We start from the raw sequence: 19,950 nt of genomic DNA on the forward strand, positions 1-19,950 counted from the left end.
CATACGTATATAGTGCTTAAGGACAGAACATTGACACATACATTGTCAGCTTCTATGTTTTCTGATTACAGCACAGAGTGGAAAAAGGAGACATATCTACGGTGCTGTTCTATTCGAAACCAATCTGACTGAACCTTATGTGTTAATTGCATCAAACAATAAAGAAATGTACTTTAACAACTGTCTCATCTACTGTAACTGGGAACGGAAATGTTTATTTTATGCTTATTATAATACTCTACTTATTAAAATATTATGCTGGCCATTTTATTGTTGACAAATATTAAGGTCAATATTGCAGCTTTCACAACAGTATAAATGATTCGTCAATTATCGTTTTCTCTCCAAAATATTTTCCGAGATCGCCGTGTTTTTAATTTCTGTCTTTGCTAAAAGACTGCATGTTTTTAAAATGTCTAATTTCTGACCCTCTACTGAACGAAATTGAAATCCCCTTAAATCGCATAGTTGCAATGTTACTACTCTCCTTAAGAAATATGAATGTAGAGAGAACATGATGTTCATAGCCATTACACGAAATGTTATCATTTATTCTGCATATCATTATGATGTTTAATTGAATCAGAAGATAGACAGTCTGCTAGATCACTAATATGAATCAGAAAATGGAAATCTCATTCTTCGGAAAACGGAGAACAGGTAATTTATCATATTAAATATGTCAGAGGTTACAGAGACAAAGATCGTAAGTTCAAGCCTGTGAATACGTAAAAGAGTAGATACAATATCACTTTACATTTGTGTCTGTAACAAAACACATAGTCATTGCAGTTTCCTTACCTCTCGTGGTACTGTTTTCCAGCTTCAGAATATCCTAAGAAGATAGCAAGATTTCCTCACTCCTTATACTATAAGGAATGATTGAGATGAAGATCAGAGAAACAAATAAAAAGACAAAATAAGGAATGAGTACAGGAAACCTAGAAAAAGGACAAAGGAAGAAATAAACTAGTTGGACACTATGTGCATAACGTAACAGTTCTGAATAGTCTCTTTCGTTTTGTTTAAATCTCTCTAGAACTCGTTCTGAAAATAAAGTTTTGCTTTACGGTTCTCTACAACTTCCGTCTGAAACGCTTTTCCCTCCGATGAGAATTTAGAGAGAGATGCGAACAGAAACTCATGCAGGTCTCTATGTAAAGTCGCCATTATTTTTCCAACTTTAGCCAAAATTGAGACATGTCTACAGATTTTAGCAAAATTTAATTTAATGCAATTACCAAATTTAATGCAAATCCCTTCTGCTGTTCTAGAGATGTTACATGCGAACTGAATGACATGAAAACAATTATTTCGAATCGAAAAGGTCTATTTTTTCAACTTTTCTATTTCTAAAGCTGCAAAAACAGAAATAAAATTTCCACTCATTAAATTCATCGATTTTCCCATTGCTTGGAGAAGTCGGATTCAATTGTCTTAAAATTATTTCTCACCTAGTTACGTCCTAGGGCAGACACACAATTGGTGTCAAATGCAGTTACGAAGGACTGATGTCTGAAGATAATTTTCCTTTCCATATCAATTTCTGCCATGAGATGTCATCTTTTCTCAACTGCCAGTAGACATTCACTTGTTTCAACATTTCATTTTGATAAGATACGTTTCTGATATAGGCCTCTAACATCAGTGGATTTTACAGCCTCGTAAATAAGAGGAATGAAACCCTATCACTGATATAACGCTCTCAACTTGTGTGCATTGTTGTTACCTGGACTGTAAGCTTAATTATTCCTACATCAAGCAAGGCTGGGAATGTAACCTAAGAGGAGGTGACACTACGTGCAAAAACATGGTGCAGACTGGAGGTAAACAAACACGATTCCGTGTGCCTTCTTTTGTTTACAGAACGTGTCAACTTTGTAGGTATTATTATTATTGGAGGGGTGGGTTTCCCCATGCACCGCGACCAGTGGTCTATTGTACGTCCCCTCTGTGATATTCTACCAGTCTCTATACACTACCGATACTGGTGCGTGCCATCAGTCCCGACTCAGCCAGCGAGTTCGGCCTCTACTGGCTCAGCGGTATCTCTCGATGGTTCCCCCATCTATCAGAGGCGTTAGAGACTACTGTTGGGCGGGAAATGTCCGATCAATTTGGTTCAGTGGTCCCCTTGTGACATGAGGTTCTTTTACGTGCCGTAAAGCCATGACACGGGACCCACGGCTTAAAGTTCCTCCCGGAGGACTTGTTCCCTGAATTTTTCCGCCCTTAAAAATTCCACGACCTCCGCCGGGTTTGATCCCGCGTACCTTGAGTCATGAGGTGGGAACGTTACCCCTAGACTACGGAGGCCGCTTAACTTTGTAGGTAACTATGCATATATAATTTTCATTTCGTGCATCGTGTTGTGTTATTATATACAATTTATTGAAGTCCGTCACAACACTACAATATAAAGGTCAAGGCTAAAATTAGCTTGGCTACATGTTTCGGTTCATAGAGCCATCATCAGGCAAACACATGATTACCATACAAAGCCTTGACCTTTATACTGTTGTGTTGTGACGGACTTTAATAAAGAAATTGTATGCATATAGAGCTATATCTCCGCTTCCCCGTCTGTTCGCCCATCTGCAGTAACTCAGCTAATAGTGAAAGAAATTTAATGAAATTTGGCAACCATAGATTTCGGTAGAATTTCACAACCAAAATGAGCGTCTCTTTATATTACATAGTATACGAAGTGGGCTGATCGACGGAAGTTATTACAAAATTTGCAATGAATATTTTGTTTTATTTGTAAAACGTGCATTTTTTGAAGATAATGATTCATTGAAAAGTGCTATACTGAGACTCTCGTCCATTGCGATGTCTGCCAGACCCGTTACCGTACAAGCAATTTGTACATTTCAGAGGCTTCGCTTCTTCTACAAACAGGAGATGAAAGAACGATACAGCACGCAGTGTCAATGCGCCGAGTGGATAAACTGGGGTTTAAAATTAGATACAATTTTACATTCATATGTCTTTTGTTTTTATATTCGAAGCATACAAATTAGTTCCATAACTCACACCACCCTCAAAAGAAAATATTTTAAATTCATTTCGAATTGATATGCCGAAATCTTTTTTATGTTTCTAACCCGCATTAACGCAGTACTTCATATCATAATGAGAATGACTTATATACACTAGGATCTTCAAAATACAAAGTCCTTCACCAAGATATTTGGTTCAATATCTAGAAATTAACTAATTAAAAAAAACTATATCGAAAGTCAATATATTTAACGGACACTTGATAAAGACTGTGGAGAATTAAACAAACAATGCATTATAAGAGACATTTATTAATTTTTTATTTGTAAAATAACAAGATCTCAAGAGATAAGAGCACGAAACATGCGATATGAACTAGTCATTAATCAGAACAATATCGAGTGTCACTGTTAATCTGCAAGATAAGGGCTCAATGAAACTAAGAAGCATATAAGACAGTGTGGTTTCAGATGATTGGTGGTGTTCTCTCCAAATAATTTGAGGTAAGTCACGTTCTGAAACCCCCTCATAATTTTCACATGCATGTAAATTAGCAGTGTGTACGCTCTGTAAACTGTTCAGATTTAATATTTGGAACTTCAGACGTTGATCAATTGATGTAAAATTTTCATCAAATCTACGATTTAATTGCATAACGATAACGAACGGCTAGTTCAGACTATAATTATGAAATACAGCACAGTGATGAACTGTAAAATTTCTTGTGAATTTTTATATATTTTTTTCTTCTCACCAGAAATTTCAATACCAACATTTTATTTTTAAAGTACACCGTCAATAATTCAATAATGATATAAAAGACATATAAAATATATATTTTTCATTAAAAGTGTAACTTTAATACTTTAAGATATTATTAAATATCATAAAATGTCATTAAGACGCTGCAAGTATAACTTATATATCAAAAGTGACTATCAAAACACTTAAAAATATCTTTTTGTTTTACATAATGTTTTTACAAATTTTCAACATGTTTCGGCCACGTATGGGCCATCATCAGGCAACTTTTAATTTGTGGGGAGACCACTGCACTGTTCACTTTTCTTTCGTGCTCCCATGCACTTCGTTGTTTTGATGCTGTGTCTCATGTCTAGATTATTGTGCCACTGTATTCTCTCTTTCGGCAATCATAGTTTTTGTTTGTCTTTTTTTTCTGTATATGTGTTTATGGTGGGTTCTTCACGTATATCAAAGTCACAAGTTTAAACTCGGATAATACTGCGGTTTTATGAAAATGAAACGTATTGAAAGAACTCTGTTCCGTCCCATTTCTTGCGTCTTTTGCGGAAAGCGTATAAAATTAAAGTACAAGTGACAGAATGTATCGCATTACCTCATGAATCTTATGTTAAAGTCAACTACTGACATTACGGTGATTGAAGCTGGCATTGGGGCTCTGTACTAAACGTTACCTGATGAACTTAACATTGGTTTACATGACCAGATATCATTCCTACATCACATGAAGATTCGGTAGCATTTCATAAACTTAAAAAAAATGCGCATTTATATATCATATGAACTAACTTCCTAGAGCTCAGCTCTTCTTGGGCACCCGTCAGTTGCTCAGCTGCTTAGGATTATACATCATATTAAAACAAACTCCGTGGCTTGAGTCCGCAAGCGAACTATACCGACCGAGCGACCGCCGCTTGTCGTAGCGGAGAGAGGATGTCGCGTGGTCAGCGCAACGAATCCCCACGGCCGTTAATTTCGGTTTTCTAGGCTGGAGCCGCTATTTCCTTGAAACATCTCCTCAATTACCCTCACGAGGCTGAGTGGACCACGTTCCAGACCCATTATTTCTCAGAAAATCTGGTAGCGCCGGTAATCGAACCCGGGACATCAGGATCTATAGCCAGGAACACTAGACCACAGATGCGGCCATTATACATCATATTATAGATATAAAATAGTAGAATTTCTCTTTGTAATATTGTTAACTTAGTGTATAATTAAGAAGATATAATGAGATCATAAGTGTATCTGCGTGGTGTGAAATATTTAATGTTTCTGCTGTAGCAGACATGCTCCTGTGATGATCGAACTTAGTAGATAACTTGGGCCGCGCCATAGCTCAAGCGGTTAGTCGCTGGCTTCCCACCGCGGCGGCCCGGTTTCGATCCCGGGTCTGGTCAAGTGGGATTTGTGGTGGACAAAATGGCGCTGGGGCGGGTTTTCTCCGAGTACTTCGGTTTCCCCTGCCAATGTTCATACCACCAATCGCTCCACAATCACCCTCACCTATCATCTGGGGCTGGTACAATAGGCCAGAAGTGGCCGCAGTACAAGGGACTTACTCCCACCCCACTAGCAATAACAAAAATATTAAAAAAATAGTAGATAACTTCGCTAGTTATATTTCTTGCTGCTACCAACATTGGCATGTCGAGTGAGGGAACAGTTTCAACCTGAAGGCCTGTTCAACTTCATATTCAATTCCTTCGGAGTATGAATGATTAAACAAGTGGTAGGGGCAACTAAAATAATTAGCATAACAAGCATACGTTTTATTCTGATGAGCATAGCGAAAAACTAACTATAAAATTTTCACTTGGGTCAGTACTTTATGAAACCAAATGACTATTTCGACGCTCCCACGTCCAAAATCCTGCGCTTCATCCGAAGCGTGGGGTTGCTGAGGGAATAATTAAAAAGGGGAAGCTCAATGGACCACTGAGGTCTAAGTGCAAGGGCCGAGTATGCCTACCCCTTCATACATACATACAATACATACAACTATAAAATTTACTGTTCTGGAATTGAACCTGTATACAATGTAGCGCTTTACAGAGACAAATATACTCAATAGGAAATAAACGTAAAGTTGTCCCTATGCTTAATAAATTAAGCACTACGCCATGAAGGTGTATGGGGGAGTGCATGTATAGACCTACGTTTTCTTTACATCGGCACTAGCTGGAGGTGAGTGGTCAGCTTCACGCACCGGTCGCGTTACCCCCGGGGAAATATCCCCCGGTACCCATTGGATAGTAGGCTTGGTGGGCCCCAAACCGGTCTAGACGACATGGAAAAGTTAAAATTCTAGACCCCAACATGACTCGAACTCCGACTCCTTGGTCGTCCAGCTCGTAGCCAGTCACTATATCGACTGTGCTATCCCGGCTCTCACCCAGTAGGAAATAACGTTTAAAATTATATGGGAGCTTCGTCGTTTTCCCGGCGGTTTCCTTGAAGAGTGCTATCGCTTGGGACGGGACGCCATGTGGTCTGGTATAAACTTACTTACATTTCGAAGCAATGGCCTGCTTCCAATTTTAGGATCAAATAATTAACAGAGCTAGTCCTAGTCTCCGCCGTGGGAAATTCAAAGAGCACATATTCCAGTATTATCTTGCCTACTGTGAGGAATGCCTTACGCATCTGCTGACAGCTTTCCAGAACAAAACAAGATGGCAATGAAAGGGTTGTTGTGGCTGCTGCTGGCAACGATAGCGTCGGCCAAGTTACGTTACGATGGACACAAAGTGTTCCGCGTAGTGCCTGAGGACGAGCACCAACTGCAAGCACTCAGGGATCTGGAGGAGCAAAGTCAAGGGGTAAGTTAAGAAGATCTAACTTTGAAAGTAGAAATAGTACTATTACGTTCCTACAAAGAACCGTAAGTCGGCAATAGTTGTCTGCCAATTTTAAGTAACTTTGTATTCTTAATTTAACTTTTTTTTCAGTAGTTCTACAGCCCCTTGGGCCCTGGTCTCTGATTTTTTTTCTTCAGTTTCATGATCTTTTTACAAACGGTAGGTTTCCTTGGCCCCCCGATGGTGTCTCTACTTTGATGTAGTTGAGAGGCTTGCGTGTTCAGATGATACCAGAAGATTGGAGAAAGAGCATTATATGCCCCATATTTAAAAAAGTGGATAAATTAACATGTAGTAACTATAGAGGTATATCATTACTACCGACAGCATATAAAATTTTAACAAGGATACTAAAAAAGAGACTGGATCCATATATAGAAAAAAATAGGAGAATATTAATCAGGATTTGCACCCAATAGGTCAACAATAGACAATTTATTCACCCTGAGACAAATAACTGAGAAATGCTGAGAATTTAATACAGATATTTACCTATGCTTCATAGATTTTAAAGAAGCATATGATACAACAATAAGGAAGAAATTAAGGATGATTATGTACACTTTTGGTATTCCAGCAAAACTAAGTAGAATAATTAATTTAACCATGACAGAAACAATCAATCAAGTTAAAATCCAGAACCAGTTAACAGAATGCTTTAAGACAAATCAAGGATTAAAACAGGGAGATAGTTTGGCACCATCACTATGTAATTTGGTATTGGAATATATAGTGAGGAAAAGTAATGTGGACACAAGGAACACAACAGCGTATAAACAAACGGAAATAATGGCGTATGCTGATGATATTATTATAGTATCGAGATCCCTAAGAGCAATGAAGGAGACACATCAAGAAATAAAAATCATAGCAGAAACAACTGGCTTAGAGGTGAATGTAAATAAAACTAAAATGCTGATACAGTCTAGAAGGAATCCAAGGAAAACTGGAGAAATTAATATGGAAGGGGACGGGACAGAAATAGTTGAAGACTTCATACATTTAGGATCAAAATTCCACAAAGATGGAGAGGAAAATCATGAAATAACAAGAAGAATAAAACTAGCGAATAATGTATATTTCTAGTTACTATAAGTTTTTAGATCAAAGGATATACACCGAGCGATTAAAACAAAAATATATAAAACAATGATAAGACCGGTGCTTTATTATGGATGTGAGGGTTGGACGCTAAACAAGAAAGAGGAATCAGTTATCAGTTCAGTCGAGAGGAAAATCCTAAGACGAATTTATGGACCAATAAAAGAGAATGGAATATGGAGAATAAGATATAATAAAGAGTTATACAAATTACATAAGGAGCCAGAGATCTCAGTGACGATAAAGCTTAAAAGATTGCAATGGACTGGGCATGTACAGAGAATGGATAAGGAGCGTATCCCAAAGAAAACATTATATAGTACAACAGGCGGCAGGAGACGCGTTGGGAAACCAAGAACTAGATGGATTGATGCGGTGGAAGAAGATGCAAAGAAGTGAATGGGTGTAAGGAACTGGAAGAGAGCAGTGCAGGACAGAGAGTAATGGAGGGACTTAATTAGGGAACCCAAGGCCCGACATCGGGCTGTTGTCCACAGAAGAAGAAGAAGGTTCCCTTGGATGAGTGATTAGCTCGTCGCGAGGCCTCTACCTAAACACAGGAAGACACAAGCATAGAATAAACACATACACATACCAAACGTCCATGCTTTGTGTGGGATGCAAACCCACGATCCTGGCTTCCGAGCGAGCGAAGGCTGTACATGCCTTAGACCGCTCGGCTGCCGTGACCGCCTATTAATTTAACTTACTTTTTAATTAATTAATATTATTGCATGTAAAGAGCATGTGTGGAACTGTTTGCTACAAACGCAGAATCTTCATTGTACTGGGGGGTTTGTACTGATCTTGTTTAACAATGCTATACCTCTGCTTCACTGAAGCGTTTGAAGGGATTGAAGTAAAACGTTTCTATTCTCTGCCTCAGCACTTGCTGCGTTATATTTTTTTCCATCCCTGAAAACAATTCTGATGGAAATAACAACCCCATCTTCAGGGTCGAAGAATAAGCCAAACAAGAAAGCAACAGAAGCAGGTGGAAAGCTCAGCTTAGCTCCTGTTTCTGGTTCCTTGCTCGGTTTGTTTTTCGGCCCTCAAGATGGAGACAATATATTCCTCCGAAACGCCGGGGTATTCCCTGAACTATGCGTCGTTACAACCCAGAAAACTATATTCTTTAAGAAGTGTTTGAAGCTTTGCATAATGAGCAATAAATCCCTTAGGCAGTTTCGCCACTCTGGTGGGTTTTACGCCTCTCTGGCTGCACTTAATTATATACAAGTATATTCGGGTTTTTATTTGCCTGTGGTGGAAGCTGAACTTCTGGACAAGCGCCAGGAGCCTGAACAGACCTGTTGATGTCATGGTGCCTCCACACTTGTTGAGAGACTTCTACGAAACAGCCCGAAGAAACCAATTGACGACTGAAATCTTCATCGATGACGTGCAGAAGTGAGTACAGTTCATTGTTTATTCTCACTGTTTCCATCATCCAATTCGAGCCTCCATCCGACCACCCATTAATCCACCCTCCCTATTCTTCGTCTCTCTCTGAACTTCCCGGTAGAGCCTTATCAGCTGCACCATTTCCCTTTTATTAGCTGTATTATTGCAGACATCAGCTCCCCTTAAAGGTAAAGTTGTTCTTGTCCTTAACTAAGTAATCACTACGCCATGAAGGCGTATGGGGGAGTGGATGTATAGATTCATATTTTCTTGACCTCGGTACTAGCTGGAGGTAAGTGGTCAGCTTCACGCCCCTGCCGCTTTACCCCCGGGGAAAGAGCCCCCCAGTACCCATTGGATAGGAGGCTGGGTGAACCCCAGCATCAACTCCCCATTCACAAGTATATTCATGTTTATACAGCTTCTACTTGAGTTTACTTTAATGGAACTGTGTTTGAAGCTTCGAATTACAGTCCTTCAAAAGCAATTAACATTAGTCTAAGTAGCCTGAGCTTCTGTAAGAAAAAATGGGAAACGTTGCGTTTTTCGTTAATTGAAGCAAGAAACAAATATAATCATCCACCAGCATGGCTACCAGTCAACCTGACTTATTCCAGCTTCTGGCTTTCAGTGAATGGTCTGAAGTGACGCACATTCGAAATTCTGTTGCATCAGAGAATGCGTGGCATATTCATAGAGTGTGCCCCTTGTTTATCAAGTCACGGATACAAGAAGTTACACGAAGATTTCTTGTACCTACCGAAATAATAATTTTATTCATTATTGTGTAAGATTTGAGGTTTTCACGGCGGTGACTATGAAGAAAGCAGTCTTCTGGGATTTGGCACCTTGTATATGTGGTGTTAACCGACGTTTCGGAGGAACGTATCGCCTCCATCTTCAGGGTAGAAGGAAAAATATAAGAAATCCGCAAGCGAAGAGANATATATTATTCGTATTATATTTTATTCATTATTATACATTCATTCCTTATTCTATCATTATACTGCAAATCTCAAAAAATTAAGTTCTTTAATGGTAAAATGTAAAAAAGAGATAGGCCTTCCTCAAGATAGTTGAGGGTTTATTTGGATAGTCACGCACGCGCACAAATCCTACTCTTATCTTAGATAAAAGAGAGTGAACTGAAAGACCATTGCATTTGGCTTACTTCTCATCCAAGTAGTCCAACCTCGTCTCGCTGATCTCTGTCTGAGAGTAATGAGTTGCCACGAGAGAGCACTAGTTCTCCGTGAAAGAAGAAATGAGGCAGAAGTTACATTCTGGAAATTCCGAGCAATGTAGTGACATCTGGAGAGAAACTTGGCGCTCAGTTAGATGGAACATTACATTTACAATTTACAGTCAATATTCGCATCGTGTCATCGTGGACCTGCGCCTGAAATTCACAGACATTTTTTCTACATCTTCATCTCGCTCCTTGCAGGACCATTGACAGCGAGAGACCAGCGCATAAAGTGAAAGAAGCTTATGGCTGGACCGACTACTATGATCTCAATGAGGTAAGTTTGGATCAGCATGGAATCGGGCATTATATAGCTAACCATTATTGTAATTTTCATTTGAAGATTTCTGCCGACAGAAACACAAATCCAGTTAATCACTAAGGGATATAAATCACTATCCTACATCAGTGAATTTTGTTCACAGACTTATGGCTACCTACAATCTCTGGTCGAGGAGCACCCACAACACGTGGCGCTGTATGTAGGTGGTAGATCGTATGAAGGACGGGAAATTCTCGGGGTAAAACTCTCCTACAAGGAGGGGAATCCCAAGATATTCGTCGAGTCAGGTGAGTTGCTCACTGGTTGCATGCAAACATTTGTCATTTATAGATTACTCTAATGACTTGAGGCTGTTAAAACTATGATTAATCACATACTTCAAAATAGCAGTCAAGTGGTAAGGCTCTGGTACAGCCTTTACACCGCAAATAATAGTACAATAGTCAGAGCGCCATAACTCTGTCCTTAGAACCACGGTTATGAAAACGGACTGCAGAACGTGAACATGAGGAAGAGACTGAAGATGTTGGAGTTTCAAGAAAATGATATCTTTAAATTTAAGCATTTGTAGAGACGTAATCGTATTCTTTTCAAAAGTTATTTAAATGGAACAACAGAAATTACCACTACAAACCTAGGTTCCAATATATGTTTGTTTATATTTCAACAGACACAAAACTTATTGAAAAAAACTTTGACAAAATTTGCACATTATTTTTTATTATTACGCTTAATTTCTTTGTACGTGTTTTGCTTTAGCAGGCTACAATGATTATCAAGAAATTACTTCCACCTGCATCACTATATTAATATGAGAGACAACTTATCAAGGGTAATACATATAATTGATTCTAGGAATTCACGCACGTGAATGGATCTGTCCGGCCCTATCCACATGGATCCTAAATCAGTTGCTAACGAGTACAGATTCTGATGTGAGATTCATCGCAGAAAACTTCGACTGGTACGTGTTTCCTAGCACCAACCCCGACGGATACCAGTATTCTCACACTACGGTAAGGATTGGAGTCAAGAACGTGAGAGGGTTTACGAGTACACTCTGCCTACATTAAGGATTGTGAACCTTGTGCCCGTGGGAAACTTAAGCCCTCGTACATATGTTTCATTTTCCGTGAGAATATTAAAATCAATGAAATATTCTCGGCCTGTCAGCTAAAAATTTGGTCAACTTTAGCCTCGGTGAAATCTTCAGATCTCACAGAATATTTTTTTTCTGTGGCGCTACATCCCCAATTTTTTTGGGCCTAGGCCTACCTCCATGAAACTCTCCGTTTCACTTCGGTTTGCTAGATCTTACACATACGGTAGGACTCCTTGGGCGAGTGATCAGCTCGTCGCAAGGCCTCTACCTGTAGACAAACACAGAAAAACGCACATAAACATCCATGCCCTGAATGGGATTCGAACCCACGATCCCGGCTTCCGAGCGAGCGAAGACAGTGCATGCCTTAGACCGCTCGGCTACCGTGACCGGCTCACAGAACATTTAACTGCATATATTAATAATGCTGATAGTCGCAGAGCGCGTTGTTATTTCCGCTCAGGAAACCGAATTTCTGTCCAGTGCTGAAGACTCTATTTCACGTTACATTTCTGAAGAAAGTCATTGTTAAAGAGGGTAATGGAAAGGGGTTCGACTCCAGATATTTGAAGGACGTACTGTGAGGCTGCAGCAGAACTTGAACACCATTTTAAGAATCTGGTGTAACAGAACCAATCGCGAATTATGCGCATATTATAAATTTGCTTACCACAATTGAAGTCTCAGAAACTGTGTCATTCGATTTAAAAGATATAGGAATATAGGACTGCTTTACCTTAATGTTACAAACATTCAGAGTGACAGCTTCCCACAAATTTGTTGACAGAATTAAGAATCCCGTTCTATGAAAATTGGCGCTGAGAATGAACTGTTTCTTTAAATCCCCTACATCTGCAAGCCAGGGTACGCGGTAGCATAGCTATGCTACAAGCCGGAAGGAAATGGCATCGAATCCTGATGATATCACTGGGTTTTTCTATCGACCTAATCTTTCCAGCCGCACGATGGCCCTAGGGTCAACTCAGCATCTGATAGAAATGAGTACCAGGAATCTTCCTGGGGGTAAAGGACGGCAGGCGCGTAAGGCTGACAGTCTCACCGCCATCTTTGAGGCGGTTGTCTAGAAAATGTGGGTGCCTCGTCGTCTCTCAATCCTATGGGCCTCCAAGGCCTGTTACAGGGATAAGTTTACTTTTACCTTATATCTACAAAGCACTGACATCTAATAATTATTTTCAAGTGCAGTTCAGCACATGATCCTTGCTTCAGTATGTTGGTGGAATAATGTATTTTACTGTCTTGCTGTGATGCCTGTACTGCAGCCTTTCAAAGTGTGTCATTGTCACGCAAAAGTGAATGTTGGACCTAAATGCTATGGAAGTTATACACAATATTTGTTATGCATCGGCTACGGGTATGAGGCAATACAAAAGCAAGCCGATGGAAGAAATTCAGTGCCTGTTGTCAGATTAATTGACAGGGTTCCTGTATAAGTATCTGTTACAGTTCCTAAGGAAATTACTTGTATTCCGTTATGTACCTTCTTGTGTGAAAGTTTGTCCAAAAACCAATATTCGGAATGTCTTGTATTTCAACAACTACAGCGGCTGTCTTAATATGTTAAGACTTTGTTGGAAATTGTAAACCAAGTTTGTTCGTGCCCTTTTTATTGTTTCTTCTCTTGAAGGGGTCAAAGGTGTGCCGCCTTGTAGTTCTTGAGAAGAGGAATTTATATCCATTGTATTTTATCAACATTATATGTATATATTTTTTTCAAAAAATTGTAATAGTGGCTTCCGATTGTATTGATGTCTCTCTGAGGATGGTCTGTAAAGACCAAAAGAGGTAAGGGATGAAGGATTGATATAAGAAAAATCTTTACTAGTCACACTGGACGGAATTCTTTAACCTTTTATGACAATTTTATAATATTTTAAACACTAGCTTTGCATCTGTACTAAATGTACATCAATGTGAATATGAGATACGGAACAAAAGGAACACTTTTTAGACGAAAGTATGCGCCCCTTTCGTTGCAGGAATAGAATGCGTCAGGCTGTGGAATGCTACGTAATATTGATTGCTCATCCTGTTGCAGGATCGAATGTGGCGCAAAACGCGCACACCTGGCACATCCTGCGACGGGGTGGACCCTAACAGGAACTGGGATGATCACTGGAACGGTACTGTACCCAACTGTCCTCCCCTGCTTGTGAACCTGCTTAAAAAAGGGAACTTCCTGCACTGTAAAATACAAAACTTTGCATTATTCGGATAAATTTACAGGTTTAAAAGAGATCGTTTTTTTCTCACTCCAGATTATCAACACTTAAATAACAAAAGTTCCAATATTTAACTACGAGTATATTAAATTGTATTTACGCGCATTTTTTTTTCAAATTTAAATGGCTTCGCGATGTTTTGACAGCCAGATTAGTAGATTTAAACACTATCAACCACCAGTAAGCTCAGTTTCTTTGAGGGTCCAGGGAATATAGTTACCTACGTTTTATGAATGTTTGGCAGAGGGCGGTGCTAGCAGCAACGAGTGTTCCGAGATCTACGCAGGGACGGGCCCTTTCTCCACGGTGGAGACTGCTTCACTGGCAGATACTATCACGGAGCTGAACCCCACCGTGTACTTCTCGTTTCACAGTTACAGCCAGCTGCTCATGGTACCTTTCGGACATCGCTATGAGATGGCCAACAACTACTACAAGCTTGTAAGTTGCTATCATTCCGGAACTCATATAAATAAAAGACATGTAACCGTCAAAGGCCACAGCACTGCACTATATGCTTAAGAACTCAGCAATTATTTACTTGTAAAGACAAAGCTGTCCTGTACTTAACCAGTTTGGTACTGCCCCGTGAGGACGTATGGTAGAGTATATGTATAGATCCATGTATTCTTGATCTGGACACCATTTTGGGGTGAGTGGTCAGCTTCACGCTCCAGCCGCTTTACTCGCGGGGAAAGAGCTCCCGTTGCCCATTTGATAGGAGGCTGGATGGGCCATAGATTTGGTCTTGACGACGTAGAGAGGAGAATGTTCTTGCCATTACTGGGACTCGAGCTCCGACCCCTCGGCCGTCCAGCCCTTAGCCAATTGCTATACCTACTGCTCTATCCCGGCTCATCGTTTTTTTGTAACAAATGTAGTGGCAGGGGTTATGTTTCTGAACTGCAAAAGAACGATTTCAGAATTTTCATTAGTTTGAGAGAATAAACTCATGGACGGATTCCTTCTCGAGAGGCTATCATACCGAAGATAAACTCATAAAGGAATTCCCCGATTTTTATACAACCTGAACGTTCATGTTCGCAAGATCCTACCATTGGTTCTTTTCCAGAACCAGATGAATTGAGTCCACACCCTCATGTCCTACTTATTTAAGATTCATTTTAATAGTATCATCCCATCTACATTTATATCTGCATTTCTCATCTGTCCCAAGACTTCTCCTTTCCTGACCATCTTATTCTCCTTGAGCTGATCACTCAAATAATATTTGGTGAAGGGTACAAATTATTACGCACCTCGAGTTTAGGAGAGGTAATTTGAGAATAGAGGCCATGTACCAGACTGTTCATTAACTCTTTAGAAAATAGCTATAAATATTTATACCATCTACTTTAATAATTACTAAACAGGGTTTCAATCGCATAGTATATCTTTGTATACGGCCTGCGCCATAGCTCAAGCGGTTAGTCGTTGGTTTTCCCACCGCGGCGGCCCGGGTTCGACCCCGGGTCTGGTCAAGTGGGATTTGTGATGGACAAAGTGGCTCTGGGGCAGGTTTTCTCCGAGTACTTCGGTCTCCCCTGCCAATCTTCATTCCACCAATTGCTCCACAATCACCCTCGCCTATCATCTGGGGCTGGTACAATAGGCCAGAAGTGGCCGCAGTACAAGGGACTTAGTCCCACCCCACTAGCAATAAAAAATATCTTTGTATATCTCATAATACAAAGACATTGTCTCTCTAAACGTTAGACCACTGACTTCGTTTGAGGAGGTGCAATTTCTTTCATGAGAGGCAGGAACCTAACTTTCGAATATTATACCAATAAACTTGGTAATTTATCTCTAAATCTGGCCTAGTGGGTCTTCTGAGGCCCAAGAACATCTACATTTTATCGAAGTATCCAGGTCTAACAATCTGACTAAGTACCATTCGTAGACCCCTGCCCAGCGATTCGTAATACACGAACAACCTTCGTCGGTCGAAGTGTGATTTAGTCCATATACAATGTTCCCCTTATTGGGTTTGTGTTTTTTCCCACAGCTGGAGATTGGCAACATAGCGGCTGTCTCTCTATCTAAGAGATTTGGGACTCAGTACGTGGTGGGCTCCATCATTGAAGCCATCTGTAAGTTTCTATAGGGTAAAACTATCAGTGTGTATCAGATTCCATACCACAAATTTACGATTTTTCATCCCTCATTAATCTTGACACACAAATAAGTCCATTGTTGGCAGTAGTGATATTGCACTGTACAAAACAAACTCCGTAGCCTGTAGTCCGCAAGCGAACTATACCGATCGAGCGTCCGCCGCTTCTCGGCGAAGTTAGTGCCAACTTTTGCGGATAGAGGGTGTCGCGTGGTCGCAATGGATTCCCACGGCAGTTAATCTCGGTTTTCTAGACCGAATATTACACTGTACAGTCATCAGTTAGTTTGTCGTAAACCGTTCAATGATTTTGCTGGTTACTTGGATTACTCTTCGATCATTAACCTGGAAACAGTGCATTCCACTGGAATGTTTTTAAAAACTTATCATACTGCACAGCCTAAGATTCCAGTAGGTGACACTGTTCATAGTCACCGCCGAGAACCTTAACCCTCATAAATTTTATTAAGCATAACTAACTTGTATATAGCCCAGGTAGTGGCCGAAGAAGGCAGCACAGCAGTTAAGAGTCGAAATTACATTACAGAGGCATTGTACTATGATCCAAGCTCAGGGCCGGTAATCCTTACAAAAATAAATTACTGTGCAGGGTCCTCAATCCCCAAAGACCCGCTCATCTAAATAGACCACAATTCCTCAGTTCAGCTTTTATCTATAAGACCAGGCCATTCATAAATAACAGAAGTGCAATTGGTTTATAAGATCGAAGCATACGGAGGGTTTCGGACTCTTCATTACTTAACGATGCGCCTCCAAATGGATAATTTGTGAGAATATGATGCATTGTGGGAGGAGGAGTGTGAACAATTAATTGGCAGATATGGAAGAAAAAGTTCTTCCATTGTTCTAACACTAATATTTATGTGGACGGACTGAGTAAAACTGAAACATCTGACAAAATAGCCAGCCTTCGAGCTGAGGATTTATCCAGAGAACTCCCGCTTACGAAGCAAAGCATTGACTAAGTTACGTGTGTTTCTGTATGCAGCATAACAGGGGCAGTGGTAAACAAGCACCGTGCGCAATTTTCGTTCATTTACTGGCATACGGTATAATGAGTTCCATTCTCTGTGCTTTCAGTCGCCTTATCGCAGGAATTATACAATCTTTATGACAGAGACCGCCTCTGTGGTGTTGTGGTCAGAATTCCTGGCTACAAATCCAGAGGTCTGGGTTCGATTCCGGTGCTACCAGATTTTTTGAGTAGTGGATCTTGAACTCAGCCTCGTGAGGATAATTGAGGAGCTATTTCAAGGAAATAGCTACTCCGGTCTAGAAAACCGAAATTAACGGCTGTGGGCACTAACTTGGCCGACAAGAGGCGGTCGCTTGGTCGGTATAGTTCACTTGCGAACTAAAACCACGGAGTTTGTTTTCTTTATTTGGACAGAATGCGTAATATTATATGTAAAGGGAAAGTCATATCCTTTCCGTTTTGTCGATATATTTCACCTCAAAATTTATCGAATGAATTTCGATTAGTTTTTTGTTAGAAGTCTACACCGGATTTATGATGAACATAATTTTGAACCTTAAAAACCCTACCATTAAGTATAACTCCCCATTATTGCGAAGTGTAAGCAGGATTTAAATTACATTAAAATAGGCCTTACTAAGATCTGTCAATTTCATTTTAAGCATGTCCTGATGTGCTGAGTACTACAAGTCACTAGGTAGGCCTACATGAAGACGCAACTGAATTTGCAGAGTAATAACTGTAGTACAATTGCACTTACACATTCTTTAAATGAATCTGAAACCAATCAGGAATGCAAAACCTCCCAGAACTATTACGAAAACTATTAAAATTAACCTGTGCTTTGCAGACGAGGCCACGGGAGGCAGCATGGACTGGGCAAAGAGCAAGCTGAATGTGACGTATACTTTCGAGTGGGAACTGCGAGACAAGGGGAACTATGGGTTCCTACTGCCCGCGGACCAGATCGTGCCGACGTCTGAAGAAACGCTGGACTCCATAATAACCATCCTGAGGAGAGTCTCTTTAGCACTACCCAAAAATGAAAGCTAGCGTTTGTAAAAATATGATGAAATCTGATCACTTTGTGAGATCCCACAATTGAGACCCAAACAGTATGACGAATGCCAATTGCAAAATATGAGAGAAGTTGCAGAAAGAAAATCTGGGGACAACGGATATCTACTGCCTTTCAAATTCTTCAGTCTATAATTCCAGACAAACAAGAGCTCTATATTTACAATTCGGTGACAGATTTCTGTGTAAATTTTAACATAATTCTACTATCACAAATTCTCACCATGTATTCAACATCATTTGTAATTTATAACATATAAAAAACTTTCATGAAGGGGACGTTTTTGTGTTTATACTGCTTCCTAATATATAATTTCACGTTCATAGACCCAATGGCCAAATAAATACTGTAATCAAACCTAAAACTAGATACAGATTTCGCACGACAACCATTTTGTTAATATTTATGGTAATTCAGTAACAAGTTATGAAATATGAGCGTAGCATCACAATTCTAACGCAATTACTTATTTCTGTTTAACTATCACTTGTAGTCTTGTTTTTGTGTCTGCAATGCAATAATATAAATTTAAATTTTTAACGTCTCTAATTCACACTTTATTTTCTTTAAATGTTTAAAATACCATTAAAATACATGTTCATTGCTTTTATGCTACATGTTTCAGCCGCACAGGATCATCTTCAAGCAACACATTTTTCTAAGGAGTACTGCACAGTGCACGTCGTTATCATTAATTCTGATGTTGTAGGATGTGTTTCTTCTAGTCAATCGCGAAATCCTTAACGTGGATAAAAAATTATAAGGGATAGCATACGCCCGTGCACACGCTCACCTACATACATACACGTGCACGAAACTCGTGATACAACATTCCTTATATAAGATTAGAGGTTTTCACGGCGGTGACTATGAAGAAAGCAGTCTTCTGGGATCTGGCACCGTGTATATGTGGTGTTAACCGACGTTTCGGAGGAACGTATCGCCTCCATCTTCAGTGTAGAAGGAAAATGTAAGAAATCCGCAAGCAAAGAGACCGTGAGAACTGTAGTCTCACGGTCTTATATATTTCTTATATTTTTCCTTCTACCCTGAAGATGGAGGCGACACGTTCCTCCGAAACGTCGGTTAACACCACATATACACGGTGCCAAATCCCAGAAGACTGTTTTCTTCAACATTCCTTATATATAATAAAAATGAACTAGGTCAATATACGAGTAAACGTGTATATATTGCATGTGTCACGTTTGAGGTTCGTACAGTCGTGTATGTGAAAAGTGAGATCCTCTTAACTGTAATCCCCTGTGGTTCATAAATTGTGGCATCGGAGTTACAGGAATACCGGCGCTACAGTTCCGAAGGCAGAACTCTGTGCTTTCACATACTTGTCCAGTTCCACACAGAGGAACATACATTTCATTCTTGCCCTTACATATCTGCATACAAATTAACATTTGATAACGTTACGTTTTATAGGGGTGTGCGTGACTTATAGACGGGGGTTGGATTGGATTTATTGACCCCTTATACACACCACTCAAAACTACAGGCTATTACAGCGCTACCGCTATTTCCACACTATACAATTCACCGTTATAAGGTAAAGCTATCCTTGTAACAGGCCATGAAGGCCCATAGGGTTGTGAGACGTCGAGGCTTCCAAAGATGTCAGTATAATATGAAAATAAATCTCCAGCGATTAGAGTATGAGGTTATGCACTGGGTTCAACTGGCTCGGAATACTGTCTAGATAAGAATTTCTGCGTGTTTGATACTGAACTTTCGGGTTCTAT

General features: G+C 39.9%; 1 protein-coding gene across 1 annotated transcript; it reads left to right on the forward strand.

Moving 5' to 3' along the window:
* The first annotated feature begins 6,425 nt into the window (after window positions 1-6,425).
* On the forward strand, window positions 6,426-18,474 carry LOC111861570 (zinc carboxypeptidase). The gene is made up of 9 exons (XM_023846240.2): window positions 6,426-6,587; window positions 9,001-9,137; window positions 10,579-10,654; window positions 10,803-10,947; window positions 11,516-11,676; window positions 13,822-13,906; window positions 14,250-14,446; window positions 16,014-16,098; window positions 17,969-18,474. Exons 1-9 carry the CDS (start codon window positions 6,441-6,443, stop codon window positions 18,169-18,171), a joined length of 1,236 nt encoding a protein of 411 aa, XP_023702008.1. The 5' UTR covers window positions 6,426-6,440; the 3' UTR covers window positions 18,172-18,474.
* Window positions 18,475-19,950: the final 1,476 nt, after the last annotated feature.

This window comes from Cryptotermes secundus, unplaced genomic scaffold (genome assembly GCF_002891405.2).
Source record: "Cryptotermes secundus unplaced genomic scaffold, Csec_1.0 scaffold2113, whole genome shotgun sequence".
Classification (NCBI taxonomy): Eukaryota; Metazoa; Arthropoda; class Insecta; order Blattodea; family Kalotermitidae; genus Cryptotermes; species Cryptotermes secundus.

Excerpts from the sequence above, each read along its gene's own strand:
- LOC111861570 (XM_023846240.2), top strand. The coding sequence starts at position 6,441 with ATGGCAATGAAAGGGTTGTTGTGGCTGCTGCTGGCAACGATAGCGTCG. Across the intron at positions 10,948-11,515 it reads CAAGATATTCGTCGAGTCAG|GAATTCACGCACGTGAATGG; the intron begins GTGAGTTGCTCA and ends AATTGATTCTAG. Across the intron at positions 13,907-14,249 it reads CTGGGATGATCACTGGAACG|AGGGCGGTGCTAGCAGCAAC; the intron begins GTACTGTACCCA and ends AATGTTTGGCAG.